At 46.4% G+C, this 17,500-nt stretch overlaps 1 protein-coding gene across 1 annotated transcript; it reads left to right on the forward strand.

Annotated features, from left to right (window-relative positions):
- Nucleotides 1–1,440: 1,440 nt before the first annotated feature.
- LOC136470214 (putative pumilio homolog 7, chloroplastic) lies at nucleotides 1,441–3,469 on the forward strand. The gene is made up of 4 exons (XM_066468132.1): nucleotides 1,441–1,757; nucleotides 1,824–2,001; nucleotides 2,069–2,237; nucleotides 3,090–3,469. Exons 1-4 carry the CDS (start codon nucleotides 1,441–1,443, stop codon nucleotides 3,467–3,469), a joined length of 1,044 nt encoding a protein of 347 aa, XP_066324229.1.
- Nucleotides 3,470–17,500: the final 14,031 nt, after the last annotated feature.

Genomic DNA, 17,500 nt, shown 5'->3' on the forward strand with positions numbered 1-17,500 from the left:
ACAATAATACACAATGTGTCAAGAAGCTCTCTCATAAAAAAAATGATAGCAACACATAAGGGAGTGACAGACTGACAGGGCCCGGTAATACCTGAGGACTGCAGTTTGGTGTCTGCAGCGTGTGAGAATAATCACTGTGCTTTTTTGGTGCTTCGTGAAATAAACAGCAGGTGTACTGTACACAAGCAATTGAAAGCTGATCAATTGGAAAAGATTGACCGAAAGTAGCCCGTTCGCTTCGCTAAAAAAATAAGCCAAAACATTATTCCCGCTGATTTGTTGGGAGAGAAAAACACTGTTTTGGTTAAAAAAAAAGCTAAAAAAGACGGATTATAAGAGAAGCGAACGGGATGTCTCGCTGAACGCTGATGACCTGGGCTTCGCGAGGTGGAGGGGCAAGAAACTAGAGGATCCACCGGGAAGCCTGGAGCCCAGCGCATGGGAAAAAAAAACCTGCTCGTGGCCTCGTGGGGATCGCAGGGGCAGATGACGGACGGACCAATAGCAAGGCATGAAATGAAGGTGAATTTCCTTTGTGTTAAACAAAGTCCATGCACTCTACGACTACCACCACGCCCATACAGATACAGGATAATAAATACGCTCGACATGCATGGAAGAAGCGCCGGGCTTCCCCTCTGTCTCCAACATGGCAGATGGGAATCGATCTGCCAAAGGGAAATCCGTCGTCGTCGACTACGAGATCGGCAGCACCAGCGGCAATAAGGGAAGCCAAAGCCATGGAGACTTCATCAGCTACGGCAGCCACGGCGTTAGCCGCGCCGCCGTTGATAGGCATGACGATGGCTATGGCGCTGCCCACTTACCAACGAACTTTGACGATAACGGCATCAGCACATCATCCTTGCCTTTGCCTGCTTTGATGATAGTGCCCACTTACCAGTTCGTAGATCCGGGCTACTACGGCTACGGGCCAACCGGCCACGGCGGTGGTAGCACAGCATCCTTCCCTTTACCTTTCATCGGCGGCGCCGGTGGTATCCCTGGCCCTCAGCATCATGTACGCACCGCCGGTAACCAGCTGTTCACCGGCATCGGCAGCAGCACCCAGCATCACTATGAGCTCTATCATAGTGCCAACGCCAACAGCAGCGGCGGCGGCAGCGCAACCTTCCCCTCGCCGCACATAGGTGATGGCGCCATACACTACGCGCCCCATCATGCGCATGCGTCCAACAGCGGGCGGCGGCCAGGCTCGCCGCTCCCGTGGTCCATGGAGCAAATCGACACCTTCATCGGAAACTCGCTACGATCTCTCAGCATCCGCGACCACGCCGGCTGTCGGAGTTTGTGAATAACCAGCAGGAGCCGCAAGATCTGGTCGGCACTGACGACGGGCAGCAGAATCCTCGGCGTGGCGTCTTGAACAGCAACGCCGACCAGTACGTGGGGAGGAGGCTGGAGGACGTGAGGGGCACCATGAGCAGCGTCGCCAGGAACACCCCCGGGTGCCGGTTCCTGGTCCGGATGGTGGCCGAGGGCGGGGCCGCCGCGGCGCAGCAGGTGCTCCACGAGGTCGCCGGCGATGTCGTCAGGCTCATGGTCCACGCCGACGGCCACGCGCTCGTCGAGGCATTGGTGCAGTACTTGACCGACGAGCAAATGGCGCGCGTGCTCGAGATCCTCGACGCCGCGTCCCCTCTCAGATCGTCGCCGTTGCTAGAAACCATCAAGGGTAAAGCATATTTCAGGCTGCTGGATCATCTCAAAATCTGCTCATGCTGCTGGATCGACCTGTTTGACTGTTTCTAATTTCTTTGCGTAGTTTTTATATGTGTTCTCTGTTCGATCCATTCACACAGGTCCAACATCCTTCAGACGCTGATCGGCAGAATAGCTGGGAATCCCGGTCACGCTGAGTTTTTCACCAGGACCCTCGCCCGCGTCGGCGAGAGGGGCGTGCTCTCCCTCATGGAAGACATGGACGGCAGCCGCCTCATCATGAGATGCCTCGACACCTTCTCTGCCGCCCATAACCAGGTACATATGCATGCATATATGTCGACTCTGATCCATTTGGGTGGTCTGATATGCATCATGCACGCAGTTCATCACTGTCGCCATGGCAATGTCTCTCCACCGCATGTGCCGTGACCGGCACGGCTGCCACGTGATGATCAAATGCATCGACATGGCCGGCGTCGACGCGCAGATGTGGAGCTCGCTCGTGCACGCCGTGTGCTGGGACGGCTTTGCGCTCGCGGAGCATGCCTACGGTACGTATGCACCGATACGGGATACCGATACGCCAATACCGATGCGGCGATACTACCGTGATACGGCATTTTCGAAAAACAAGGATACGCCGATACGGCATGTATATAAATATACCAAAAAAAACAGAATACACCTACTCAGAACAATCTTCACTCTAGCAGAACAATCAACAAATAATATTAGGATACAAGAGACACAGGCCATATGTGCTCCTGTTCCTTTCACATGAAGAAGATGCCAGCAACCTGCAACCTGAGGCGGCAACCTGCGGCCTGCGGGCGTCAGCGGCTGCAACTAGGGCGGGCGTCGGTGGCGGCCGCAGGAGCGGGCGGTGTCGGCGGCGGTAGGAGCAGGCGATGCCGCGATGGTGGCCGCATGCCCGTCTCTCCTCGCTCGATGGTTGTCTTGCTGAAGGTGTGACATAGGGTTTGAGGGTTGTGTAAATGGGCCACCAAATTGGGATGAGGGACTTCAATTTGAGGGGTTATGAGCTGCAAAGTATCGAACAAGTATAGCACCCTTTGACACAGCTCATCCAAAACGACTTCATCGGTGAAGCCAAAGCCGGTGAAGCCAGAAAAACTGATTTTTTCTGGCTTCTAGTTCATTTTAACCCCGGCTTACAAAACGGCTTCACGCTACAGTGCCTCGATTTACGCAAAATAGATGAAGCCGAAGCCGACATAAACCGTGCTAAAAAGGCCCTAAGTATTGGGATTTAATTAATTTATTTTTATTGCTGTAGTTTCCCGATACTTCGCCGATACCATATTGGCGTATCCAATACGTATCGTGAAACCGATACGCAAGTTTAGGGAAGTATCGGTGTAACCTACCTACGCATCCATTAGGCCCGTCTGATGATCATCGCTCCGGCCGGCCGCCGTTTATTAATTGTGTTTTCGATCACCGGCCGGTGTGGCACAGGAACTACGTGGTGCAGCACGTGCTCAGGTGCGTGACTCAGGCGAGGGCCGCCCTCCACGCCGCGTTCCGGAGCCGGTACGTGAGCCTGTCCACGCAGATGGCCAGCATCCACGTGGTGCAGCGGTGCCTGGAGCTCTTCTCGCCGGAGCAGGCCGACGAGATTGTCGGGGAGCTGCTTGGATGCCACCGCCACCACTGGGCGGGCTGCACCTTCCAGCAGCTCATCAGCGACCGTTTTGCAAACTTTGTCTTGCAGTATGGAACGCACAGAGGTCAGGACACCTCCAACCAATGCATATACTAGTAGTAGTATCACTACTCACTAGCAAGCTTTTAGTTTAGCTTTAAATTAGAGTCAACAGGCAAGGCATTAAATATGATCATGTGCATTTTGAATTATATTAGGGCACTCCCAAAGCTAGGAACTATCATAGTTTCTATACCTCGAAGACCTCACAGTAAGAAACTATCCTTCCCAATGCATAATTTGTAATAGTAGTTTCTATACAGGGGTGGACACAACGGTGGGGCGGGAGGGGGCTCAAGCCCCCCTACCCATTTCACAGCAGTAGAACCCCTGTGAAGCCCCCATGAGCTTTTAGGCAAAATTCTATAGTGTAGGGAGGCTGAACAGAAGTGTTATTCAGCCCCCTGAAATATTTTCTGTGTCCGCCGCTGTTTCTATAGATAAAGAAATTCAATATACAACACAAAGAGAGCTGTGAAGTTGCCTATGAGCTACTGTACACTTATCAATTGGCGAGAATCCAGGACGATTCACAACATCTGGTCTTAAGGTGAAATACTCAGACCATCCACTCAAGGCCTCAACTATCTTTAAAAAGAGATGCCTCCTCATCCTAAATCTTCTACGAAACTGCGTCTCATTGTAGACTGGATTAGGCGAGAAGTAGTCATCCATTAGCCTCTGCCTAGCTTCTTCACGTGGTCTGTCCACATACCTCCTATATGACCATGCTGAGCTCTTCCACCTTGTAAACCATCTGCAATGGACTGCATTCCAGCTACTGGATGATCGCCTAAATCATCTATGATTTCTTGCTCTTGAAGATACTCATCCATGGAGTACAGATCAATAGCATTTATGCTGCCATCTCCATCCATGGCAGCAGTGATAGAAATGGGGCAAGAATGTGGGGGGAGGGGGGCAGAGACGTGTGGAGCAGTGACAGGTGTGGAGGGCAGAAGGAAGGAGTGTCGTGGCTGTGCATATAGGAAGGAGTGTCGTGGCTGTGCATATGTATATATACAGAAATTGGAGGACAGATAATGTGGAAGGAAAGTGCATCCATTCACACTTGCATGCACTGATCAGTTTGTACGGAAATTAAACAGCACTACTACTCAGTTTCACGCTTGCATGCAAAAAAAAAGCACTACTTGCACAAATTGAATAGGTTCACATTCTCAGCTCAGTTTCAGTTTTCAGGTCAGTTTCACACTTGCATTTAAATAGGTACATGTATGAATACTTACCTAATAGAAATATGAGTAGTCTGCATTTCCCAACAGATTACAACTCCATCAGTTAGAAGGCTGCAAAAAATATAATTATAACACTGATCACTTGTATTAAAATAGCATTGATCACTTGTATTAAAATAAGCAATTGAAGAAGGGTCATACCTTAGGAAATAAAAGTCTCATGCTCTCTAGTGTCAACTTTCTCTCTGCCAAAGCATCTGCACTAAGCTGATTAGTAGGCGGCTAGGCGCAAGCAGCAGCTGTGTGTAAGTTTCTAGCATTTTACACTTAGTCTGTTCATGGGCTGCTTCATGACTAGGCTTAGCTGCTTCAATCTTCTTATCAAATGGATGGTTAGCAAATGGATTTGAGTGCAGATAATTTGTGGACCCTCCTGGTGGGTATAACCTGCAAACAACAAATTTCTGGAATATTATTTCCATTAGGCAGGAGCACTAGCAGTACAGCACTAACAATAGCAGTACAAGCTGACACAAATTTCCATCTACAAGCACACAACCATGTGTAACAGAACCGACCAATTATACGAAATTAAGTAAGAAAATCATCCACCAGAGCAGACGATTGAACAAACTTAAGCCCGTATAACCCGGTAGTCCGTGAAATCACGAAGGATTTCAAACCAACTCGTGTCCCAGCCATGATCGTAATAAGTTTAGCGGTCACCATCACATATTACATAAAAGTTCGCAATCTCAAATACATCAGAGTTTCAACATAGTTATTACAAAACCAGTTCGAATGAAAGTAGCGGAAGTCATTTGTTCAAACCACACACACACGCGGAGTTTAAATATAGTGCCGGCGAATGATCATCTCCAACAAAAGCATCAGATGAGACGTAAGGAATGACCACGCCCATGGTCCTAAGCATCACCCATCGCAGGATAAAGGCAGTTGATACAGTAGCCGTAATACATCTGCCCATCTGCAACAAGTGGGAATAAAACCCTGAGTACGAGAAGGTACTCAGCTAGACTTACCCGACATAACCGAAAATAAATGACACCAAGGATTATGAAGGGCTTTATAGTAGGGTAGCTGACTCATTTGCAAAAAGAAGCATTTTTAGCATTTCAAGAACCTTTCTAAAAACATTATTGCCAAGTAAATTATTATTGACCTGTTAACTAGATTTGCACCTATACTAGAGTAAACATGTGATTAAGCAGATAATGATAACCAATGATCATTAAACAACTTCCATACTGTCATATTCATTATAACTGTCCAAGTGTACCATAACATTTACTACGATGAAGTAACTCAAGTCAAGTGCTCACTATCCAGGAGCGATGGCGATTCGAATCGTTTCCTAACCAGCTGGTGATTTATTCCTTACACAAACCTCACTCACCCGCTAAAGTGAGATATTGATCACCGAGTCAACTTTCCAGGAATCTCGAGTTTGCCAGGAACCACATGTACCCGGGGGCCGACCGACTGCACTTTGGTCTTATCATCCCGCCCCCGTGTCCTACCACACCTGCTCCGGCACAGTGCGTTGCGGGCAATCTACTCGGCCCGAAAAATCTCCCAGCTTCGCGGTCGGAAGGTACTTTATCCGGCCAGCTAAATGTAAGGCATGCGTTCAACATGACTCGAGGCCCAACAACGGTCGGTCCTTAATCGACACAGACGGAAACACTACAGTCCAAAACTCTGTAAGTCTCCGTCCGGTCTCAACTTCATTTAACACTTAGTTATACCATGACTTCATAGTCATCCAGGCAGATCCAGGTAACCACCTATAGCTCGCAGGTGACAGGAAATCACCTGACTTCTACCGGTCTAAGCCAGCTAAGCATTGACTCGACTGCGGATACCAGGTTAACAAGGATATAGTATAACAAAGGTAAACAAGGTATAATGCAGCAACGGTTGCAAACAACTCCTGAACGTAATGCATCAATTAAGTAAAGCATTTAATTAAATATTTGCAAACCGGGAGAAAAATGCTCCGGGGCTTGCCTCTCTCGAAGGAGCTCGGACGGTGATCGAGGCACTCCGGAAGTTCCTCAACGTCCTCCTCGTCGGCTTCTGGCACTTCCTGCTGCTGCACCTCGAGCTGCTCCTCTGGCTCCTCGGGTATGACGACTGGGTTCTCGGTTTGCGATCCTGTATGATGCAATGCGCGTAAGTGATTATGCAAACGGTGCATCGAAGGAGATGAATGCAATGGATATGTTGAAATGCAAGGTAGTCAACATCATCCAAGAAACTATACTATAAGCACATGTCATCTACTGCATTCTCTTCTACTACTAATATGTTAAGTCAACATATTTTATTAAATGCTTCAAAGATACACCAAAGCTTTACTAATTTCTTAATCACACTTAAAGCAACACTTACTTAAACCCTAATTAATAATAGGTTTGAATAGCAACATATATTTCTGATGCTCCTAAAAATCTGAGAAAATTACAGTAGCATAATACTATCCTAAACAGACTACCATAGAAATTTCATGGCATTTGGATAAGTAAATTATCCTACACAAAAATGACAAGCTATAGCATAAAAATGAGCATGAAATTACTTTGTACTATGAAAAGTGTCAAACAACAGAATTAATATTTTTCCTAGGTTCTTCATAGCATCTAATGACTGTCCAAAAATTATCACATGCATGTTTTATACAAAGTTTGCTCTCTAGCAAAAATAACAAAAATCAGCCATTAAAGGTACTTGAACTACACCTCAAAATTTTCTCACAGCACATGCATGAAACATATTTTTCCAAAGAAGTACATGACACAAGAAAATTAACAAACTTGGAATCATATTTTTCTGAAGCCTATAGATTTTTATACATATTTTTCAAGTTATCAGCAATATACATGATTAAATAGAATCCTACAAAAAAGTATCCCAAAAATGACATGCAATAATTTTTCCCAAGTAGATCTGATGATAAGGAACCTAGCAAAATTTGTTTCAACAAATTTGGAGCAAGTTTGATCACCCAAACATTTTTCAAACCATTTTAGATTTCAAATAATAAAGAATAAAGGAAAATCAAATCACTTAAACAAGACTGGGCCGGCCCGAAGGGATCCGACGGCCCATGACACAGCGCAGCCCAAGCCTGGCTCCCGCCTTCGGCTCGGTGACTGACGCGCGGGACCCGCGTGTCATTGACACAGAACAGGGGAGACGGCACACGACAACGCGGTGATGGTCGAGCTCGCCGACGGTGATCTCCCCGACGAAACTGACGGCACCGGCGTGCCCTACGTGATGAACCGCATCTATTGGTACTCTAACCTCGCTCCCTACTGACCCCTAAGCACCCCAGCCATGGAGCTCGGCGGCTCGGCCATGGCGCACGGCGGTGCGCGGCCACGTTCCGACCAGACTGGGCCGGCGGGGACGGTGGCATCATCACCCGAGTAACAGTGCGTGATGGAGAAGACAAGGCGGGAGCTAGGGAAGGAAGAGAGGAGCTGTGCTATGCTAGCCACGGTGAGCTCCAACTCCGGCGAGTTGTGGCGGCGGCGGAACTCAAATGGGGCCACTACCTTGGGTTCTCCGGCTCGACGGCGAGATGGAATAGCTAGGGGAGGTGAAGGCGGAGCTGAGCGCTAACTGGAGGTGGCGATTTCGCGGCGGTGAGCGCGCTGGGCGACGGCGCTTGCTCGGCGTCAATGGAGGAGCCGGCGCGCTGTTGCTGCGAGAGAGCGCTGCGGCGAAGGAAATGAAAATGGGCGGGCGAGTTGGTCTGGCAGGCGCGCGGGGTGCTCAAGACTCGGCCAGCAGCGTCAGGAAGCCCGTGGCGCGTGGCTAGCTCGAGCAGAAGGCCGGCGACGAGTGTCCCTCCACGCGGCGGTGAGGTTCTGATACGGTCGGGTACTGTAGCTACGATTCAGCGAACAATGAACTGACTGACAGCGCCATTTGGTGAGGCTCTAACTCCTAATCCGTTGGTCCTTAGCGAAAATAGTAGAAATGAAAGTTATAGCTCTAAGTACCAGCTACAAATCATGTTACAGGACCAAGACCTAAATCTCACTGGATCACAAGTTGTATCGAGCCAAAGTTGAGTACATGAAACTGGAATCTGACTTTTGACTTAGAAATATTCTAAGTGTTGAACTCAACACAATTTCTGACTTGTGGGACCATTTTGAGCATGTTGTGCACATTTTCATGACTTGGTCACAAAATACTTTTTGTTCCTCATATAATTTGCTACAACTTTGTTTTAGGTTGCTCAGACATGCAAACATTCTAAGTGGCACTTTTTGAACAGTCAAACCAAAAAGTCCTAGGGTCAAAACAAGTCAAACCATGATTTGAAATCTTAATTAGGCAAAATGATCAACATGAACATTGTTCCTAATGACTTTCTAAGCATAGCTAAGATGTTTAACAATATAATTAGCCATACCACACATTGGTCATACAATAATCAAGCACTAAAGGTACTGAAATGATGAAAAACACTTGAAATGATACTCTTGTTTCATAATCATGTTTTCACACGTTTCAAGTGATATATGCTCAGGAATGGATGAATGATGCTCATGAACATGAAATGCAAGTGCAATTAGGCAAGAATAACACCAGGGGTGTTACAGCCCTTCCCCCTTATAAAAATCTCGTCCCGAGATTTGGGTTACGAACCATTTGTTATAAAATTCTTCATAAGCTTTTTGTAGATACTCTCCTGTTTCCCAAGTTGCATCTCCCTCATCATGATGATCCCATTATATCTTGTATGTTTGCACCACACTATTCCGAGTAGCACGTTCCTTAGTGTCTAACACTCGGACTGGTTGCTCACGATACACCAAATCTGATTTGAGTTGAATACCTCGAGGTTCTATTCCTTCCTCTGGAACACGCAAACATTTCTTGAGATGTGATACATGGAAAACTGGGAAAACGGTACTCATTGTCTCTGGTAACTCTAACTTGTAGGCTACCGGACCTCTTTGTTCCAAGATCTTGTATGGTCCTACGAATCTCGCGGCAAGCTTTCTTCGGATTCCAAACCTTTTCTTCTTCATTGGCGTGACTTTCAGATAAACATAGTCACCAACTTCAAATGCAAGGGGTCTCCTTCTTTTGTCTGCATAGCTTTTCTAACGTGATTGGGCCGCTTTCATATTCTGCTGAATGATATGAACTTTCTTCTCGGCTTCTTCTACAAAGTCAATGCCATAATACCTTCTATCACCAGGCTCGACCCAATTTAATGGTGTTCTACATTTTCTGCCATATAAAGCTTCGAATGGGGCCATCTTGATGCTTTCTTGATAACTATTATTATAAGAAAACTCGGCTAACGGTAACCATGACTCCCATGATCCCTTAGAAGACAATACACAGGCTCTTAACATATCCTCCAAAACAGCATTCACTCGTTCAGTCTGACCATCTGTCTGAGGATGATAAGCGGTACTGCGAATCAAACTAGTTCCTAAGCCTTTGTGTAAATGTTCCCAAAAGTGGGCCGTGAACTGTGAGCCTCTATCAGATACTATGGTCTTTGGTATACCATGCAACTTCACAATTTCTACGATATATCTCTCGGCATATTGAGGTGGTCGATAATCTGTTTTGACAGGCAAGAAATGAGCGGTCTTGGTAAGACGGTCCACAATTACCCAAATCAAATCATGTCCTTTTTGAGTAGTGGGCAAACCCGTGATAAAATCCATACTGATATCGTCCCACTTCCAACTAGGGACTGATAAGGGTTGCAACATATCGGCAGGTTTCATGTGAATTGCTTTCACTCGACAACATGTGTCACATCTAACAACATATGCTGTAATTTCTTTCTTCATTTTGGTCCACCAATAACGAGATCTTAGTTCTTGATACATCTTACTACTTCCTGGATGGATAGATAGCTTAGAAAGGTGAGCTTCATCCATGAGTTTATTCCTAAGCTCTCGATCCTTGGGAACCACAAGACGGTTGTCAAACCACAACACGCCCTGTTCATCCACTTTAAAGTGTTGAGATGGCTTTTCTTTTATTTTCTCTTTGATGTGGAATATCCCCTTGTTAGTTTTCTGACCTTCTATTATCTTACTCTCCAAAGAGCAACTAATCTGAATACTATGTAACACAGCAGGATGCATTAGATCGAACCCATCTTCAAGTAATGGCTGCACATTCAAGTAATGTGACTTCCTGCTCAAAGCATCTGCCACTACATTGGCTTTACCAGGATGATATTGCACATTCAAGTTGTAATCCTTTATCAATTCCAACCATCTGCGCTGTCTCATGTTTAGCTCTGGTTGGGTAAAGATACACTTAAGACTCTTGTGATCCGTGAAAATATTGCACACATTACCAAGTAGATAATGTCTCCAAATTTTTAGGGCGTGCACAACTGCAGCAAGTTCAAGATCATGTGTTGGATAGTTGACCTCGTGCTTTCTCAATTGACGTGATGCATAAGCTATGACTCTCCTTTCTTACATAAGAACACAACCCAATCCAGTCTTCGATGCGTCGCAAAACACATCAAATGGTTTCTCAATATCTGGTTGTGCTAGAACAGGAGCAGTGGTCAACAGTTTCCGCAAAGTGTGGAAAGCTGCTTCACACTCTTCTGTCCACACAAACTTATGATCCTTTTGAAGGAGGCTTGTCATCGGTTTGGCAATCTTCGAGAAATCTGGTATAAAGCGACGGTAATAACCCGCTAGTCCTAAGAAACTTCTAATCTCAGGAACTGTGGTCGGTGCTTTCCAGTTCATAACTTCTTGCACCTTACTTGGATCGACTGAAACTCCATTCTCTGACAGAATGTGACCAAGGAAAGGAACTTCCTTCAACCAGAATTCGCATTTGCTAAACTTAGCATACAATTGATGGTCTCTAAGTCTGGTCAAGATAGTTCTCAGATGCTCTTCGTGATCTTTCTCATTCTCGGAGTACACCAGAATGTCATCGATGAATACTACCACAAACTTATCCAATTCTGGCATGAAAACTGTATTCATCAAAAACATAAAGTATGCAGGAGCATTTGTCAAGCCAAAAGACATGACAAGATACTCATACAACCCGTATCTAGTGGAAAATGCAGTTTTTGGTATATCCTGTGGCCTAATCTTGATCTGATGATAACCGGATCTCAAATCTATTTTTGAGAACACCTTGGCCTTGGATAATTAGTCAAACAGGACATCAATATGTGGCAAGGGATATTTATTCTTGATGGTCACAGCGTTGAGTGGCCTATAATCTATGCACATTCTCAACGTGCCCTCTTTCTTCTTTTTCACAAATAAGGTGGGACATCCCCATTCAGACTTGCTTGGCCGAATAAACCCCTTTTTTGACAAATCTTCTAATTGCTTCTTCAGCTCAGCTAACTCATCTGGAGGCATCCGATAGGGTCTCCTTGAAATCGGAGCTGTTCCGGGGACTAGCTCAATTCCAAACTCAATCTCCCTATCTGGCGGAAGACCAGGTAGCTCATCCGGGAATACGTCCGGAAATTCACACACTACCGGAATATGATGAATAGGAATAACTGCCGTAGCACATGTAACACTTATAAGGTCTGTTCTTCGAGGCAATGGTACTTGGAAAGTACCCTCACCCAGGGGATCCTTAAGGGTAAGTACTCGACCTCCAGTATCTATGACTGCTCCCCAATCCTTCATCCAATTCATCCCTATAATGACATCCAAGACTAACCCAGGCATAACTATCAAGTTCACTCAGAACTTCCTACTACCTAATTCAAGGGTTGCCCCTCGAACCATCCGGTTGGTCAAAACATCAGCCCCTGCTGAACTTATACGGTACCCATAACCCAATTCTGTGCACAGTTGTTTATGTTTCTGTGCAAATGCTTGACTCATAAAAGAATGCGATGATCCAGAATCAAATAGAACAACTGCAGGGTTTTCGTTGACAGGAAACTTACCAGCAGTGATGGGCTCTCCCTCTGGAATTTCATCCACCGTCATACTATGCACTCTAGCATTATAAGTCTGCTGCTTCTTCTTGGGCGGGTATGGACAAAACCTCGAGAAATGGCCGGGTTGATCACAGTTATAGTAGGGTCCTCTTACTGTCCCGGCAGATCCCACAGCTCCCTTGGAACTGCCTTGTACCGTAGTTGCGGCTGCTTTGTTGGGTTGTACTACCATCTTGTACGGCTTTTGAGGTCCACGGAAATTCTGACTTCTTGGCTGAGGTGGCCTGAACCTAGCGCCAGGTGCCGATGGGCGATAAGGTGGACGACCTCCCATAGGTGCTCTAGCTTGCGACAGACCACCTTCAAAGGCTCTCTTGCGTGTCTTGGCTGCGGTACTGGCGTTGTTATTCTTCTCCTGCTTCAGACAGTCGCTGATGAAGTCATTGAATCTGACGCGGTTGTTGGTACCGACATGCTTCATCATTTTTGGATTGAGACCCCTCTTAAAACTGGCTATCCTTTTGGCATCTGTGTCAACCATGTCGGGAGCATAGCGACACAAGTTGTTGAAGGCATGCAGGTATTGCGTCACGGTTTTGGTACCCTGGTTCAATGCCAGAAACTCTCCCAACTTCATTTCGGTCAGCCCGGGTGGAATATAGACTCCGCGGAAGGCCTCAGCAAACTCTCTCCAAGAAATCTGAGCATTTGGAGGGAAGGTGGTGCGATGGTGCTTCCACCACATTCCCGCTGGTCCTTGCAATTGAAGTGCAGCATATTCCGTTTTCAGCACCTCAGTCATCCTCAACACACGGAATTTATCTTCCATCGTGTTGATCCATTCCTCAGCGTCGAGTGGCTCTGTTGCTTCCTTGAATACTGGCGGCCTGGTGTCCATAAAATCTTTGAAGCTGCTGTATTGGTTCACTCCCATGCCACCACCTTGATTGTTACCACGTTGCATGTTGTTGGCGATGGTCCGAAGGAAATCTTCCATGTTCTTCTGAGATTGTTCGGCGTTGCGCTGACTCCCGAGCAGCTGTGCGAGGAACATCTCGGGGGTAAACGGGGGAGGAGGTGGCAAATGTGGTTCATGAGGAGGTTCATTGTTGTTGCCGTGGTTTCCACCACCACCACCACCACCGGTCCCCGCACCGTTAACACCGGGCTCAGCGGCCTCATACGTGGTTCGGCGAGTGTTTGTCATCTGCATATTTCAGCAACAAGTAACGATTGAGTGAAGCTGTAATAATTGCGAGTGAAGGAAAATTTATGCCGTACTGAATTTACTGGAGAGAATAAATTCATACAATAAAACAGAGGCACAACAATCGCATCTCAATTAAAACAACAGCACTTAATCAAATTACTTAAACGGCAAACATCGCGTCCATACAATGAAATTGCCAGCATACATACACTGGACTTTTTATGCGTTCATATATCGCATTCGAAAATCAAGTTCCAACCACATGCCAAGTCTCATACGTTCGAAGCAACATACGATAGATTACATGCCAACAAAAGAAAGGTCATCGCGACAAGACCTAGATACTAGCGCAAGGCAACTAGCCTACTCCTCGGGGCCATCATCGGGATCGGAGACGTCACCATTGCCTCCAGGTGAAACTACAGGCTCGTCCTGGTTGTCGTCGTCGATGTCCATGCCAGCGGCATTCGGTGGAGCATATGGGCCAACCCCATTGTAGAGCGCGTGAAACTCCTCATGCAGGTTGCCGTTGTATTCCTCTAGCTCATCGACCCTCTGCAGCAGAAGGTTTCTTGCATTCCAGGCTTCATTCCTTTCCTGAACCAACTGTCCAATCATGCGGTCTGCATTGTTGTTGGCTTGAGTCAACGTATGCACTCGCTGCATAGCTCTATCACCTCTCTCAACCGCCTGATCTCGCTGTAAGTTCATATCAGCCAACTGCTCCTGCAAGCTAGCTATAGCACATGCCTGTCTCTTCTTCTGCTTTTTCCCTTTTAGCTTATCCTCACTACGCAAACCAGTCAAAGTCCAGTAGGTACTCTCGAGACCTTCATACGCTCTGATGGCGGCGAACATAGCACTCATTGCCTGGTTGTCGCTAGCCTATCCCTCAGCTAGACCTCTGACCAATGCACTTCCCTGAGGCTGAACCCAAATGGCATCACGAGGATCATCCCTAGGAAAAGTACCAGCTAGAGCTGCTGCAAGCTCACTGGGAAATCTGCTCATAATGTCCCTGATGACACGGAAGGCTGCTCCCTCTGCACCCTCAGCTGGAGTGCGACCCTCAAACTCCAAATGCAAACCATCCCAATCTGGAGCATCACCGAGAGCAGGAACCATGATCTCCACCACTGCAAGTCCATCCTCTGCTAACTGGCTCTCGTTCCAAGAGTATATCGGCTCTTGACCCTCTGGGTACCCCACATCATGGAGCACTCTCCAAAGCAAAGTTGGCATGCCAAACTCGCTCAAGAAGGTGTCCATGGTGCGGTGCTCCCTCAGGGCCAACGGACGTCGGGGTGCTCTTCCTCCGGTGGACTTACGGGCGGTCTGCTTCGTGCGGGCCATCTGTAGCAAAAGTTCTCTTATTACCTCGGGGAAACATATTTTAGGTGATACAACTTTTATCAAAATGAGATAATCAATTTATAAGGGGAGGTATGCATGAGATGAATGAGATGCACAAGTAACATGATGTATGTACGTGTCGTACGTTCTCACAAACTTAGGAAATAAATAATTTCTAACGATGAATTCGGTGGCATACAATGATCTCTCAATACGTAGCTAATACGTTCTACACGATAGCGTTGTTATGTACCTGCAAAAATTCATTTCAGCCCAATTCCCAATGAATGCATAAAAGCAGTAAAGTTTTATCTACATGCTCTACACGAATCCCCAGATACGTGTACAATGGTAGTAACTACCCGAACCATCGTCCTATTGACGGCATCGCCTCCACAGACGGAAGATCCATACATGAGATACCTTTGTAAAACATGCGTAGAACATGTAATTACTCCAGCATCATATAAGCATTCACCCTAGATCGGCGGTGTATCCGATCATGCTCTCACACTCACACTTACCGAGGCGTAGAGGCAAATGATTCATTCATTACCACTCAATCAAGTGGCACTCATACAATAGCACGCCGTATGAGCGACGAAAGAGAAATATGATGCAAGAACCCCAGTCAGTACTTAATTAAGCCACCTAAAGTCCTTAACTGGGCATAAAGGATATGATCACTGGCACACTTTATAGTTTTAAAATCACGTTTTCCAATGCCTTTTTGTTTTAAATACACTTGTGAACAGTAACACGCTAAACCATGCTCTGATACCAGCTGTAACAGAACCGACCAATTATACGAAATTAAGTAAGAAAATCATCCACTAGAGCAGACGATTGAACAAACTTAAGCCCGTATAACCCGGTAGTCCATGAAATCACGAAGGATTTCAAACCAACTCGTGTCCCAGCCATGATCGTAATAAGTTTAGCGGTCACCATCACATATTACATAAAAGTTCGCAATCTCAAATACATCAGAGTTTCAACATAGTTATTACAAAACCAGTTCGAATGAAAGTAGCGGAAGTCATTTGTTCAAACCACACACACACGCGGAGTTTAAATATAGTGCCAGCGAATGATCATCTCCAACAAAAGCATCAGATGAGACGTAAGGAATGACCACGCCCATGGTCCTAAGCATCACCCATCGCAGGATAAAGGCAGTTGATACAGTAGCCGTAATACATCTGCCCATCTACAACAAGTGGGAATAAAACCCTGAGTACGAGAAGGTACTCAGCTAGACTTACCCGACATAACCGAAAATAAATGACACCAAGGATTATGAAGGGCTTTATAGTAGGGTAGCTGACTCATTTGCAAAAAGAAGCATTTTTAGCATTTCAAGAACCTTTCTAAAAGCATTATTGCCAAGTAAATTATTATTGACCTGTTAACTAGATTTGCACCTATACTAGAGTAAACATGTGATTAAGCAGATAATGATAACCAATGATCATTAAACAACTTCCATACTGTCATATTCATTATAACTGTCCAAGTGTACCATAACATTTACTATGATGAAGTAACTCAAGTCAAGTGCTCACTGTCCAGGAGCGATGGCGATTCGAATCGTTTCCTAACCAGCTGGTGATTTATTCCTTACACAAACCTCACTCACCCGCTAAAGTGAGATATTGATCACCGAGTCAACTTTCCAGGAATCTCGAGTTTGCCAGGAACCACATGTACCCGGGGGCCGACCGACTGCACTTTGGTCTTATCATCCCGCCCCCATGTCCTACCACACCTGCTCCGGCACAGTGCGTTGCGGGCAATCTACTCGGCCCGAAAAATCTCCCAGCTTCGCGGTCGGAAGGTACTTTATCCGGCCAGCTAAATGTAAGGCATGCGTTCAACATGACTCGAGGCCCAACAACGGTCGGTCCTTAATCGACACAGACGGAAACACTACAGTCCAAAACTCTGCAAGTCTCCGTCCGGTCTCAACTTCATTTAACACTTAGTTATACCATGACTTCATAGTCATCCAGGCAGATCCAGGTAACCACCTATAGCTCGCAGGTGATAGGAAATCACCTGACTTCTACCGGTCTAAGCCAGCTAAGCATTGACTCGACTGCGGATACCAGGTTAACAAGGATATAGTATAACAAAGGTAAACAAGGTATAATGCAGCAACGGTTGCAAACAACTCCTGAACGTAATGCATCAATTAAGTAAAGCATATAATTAAATATTTGCAAACCGGGAGAAAAATGCTCCGGGGCTTGCCTCTCTCGAAGGAGCTCGGACGGTGATCGGGGCACTCCGGAAGTTCCTCAACGTCCTCCTCGTCGGCTTCTGGCACTTCCTGCTGCTGCACCTCGAGCTGCTCCTCTGGCTCC

This window comes from Miscanthus floridulus, chromosome 8 (assembly GCF_019320115.1).
Source record: "Miscanthus floridulus cultivar M001 chromosome 8, ASM1932011v1, whole genome shotgun sequence".
Taxonomy (NCBI): domain Eukaryota; kingdom Viridiplantae; phylum Streptophyta; class Magnoliopsida; order Poales; family Poaceae; genus Miscanthus; species Miscanthus floridulus.

Coding starts and splice junctions, on each gene's coding strand:
- LOC136470214 (XM_066468132.1), top strand. CDS start 1,441: ATGAGCAGCGTCGCCAGGAACACCCCCGGGTGCCGGTTCCTGGTCCGG. Junction 2,002..2,068: donor TCTCTGCCGCCCATAACCAG/GTACATATGCAT, acceptor TCATGCACGCAG/TTCATCACTGTCGCCATGGC. Junction 2,238..3,089: donor GCTCGCGGAGCATGCCTACG/GTACGTATGCAC, acceptor CGCATCCATTAG/GCCCGTCTGATGATCATCGC.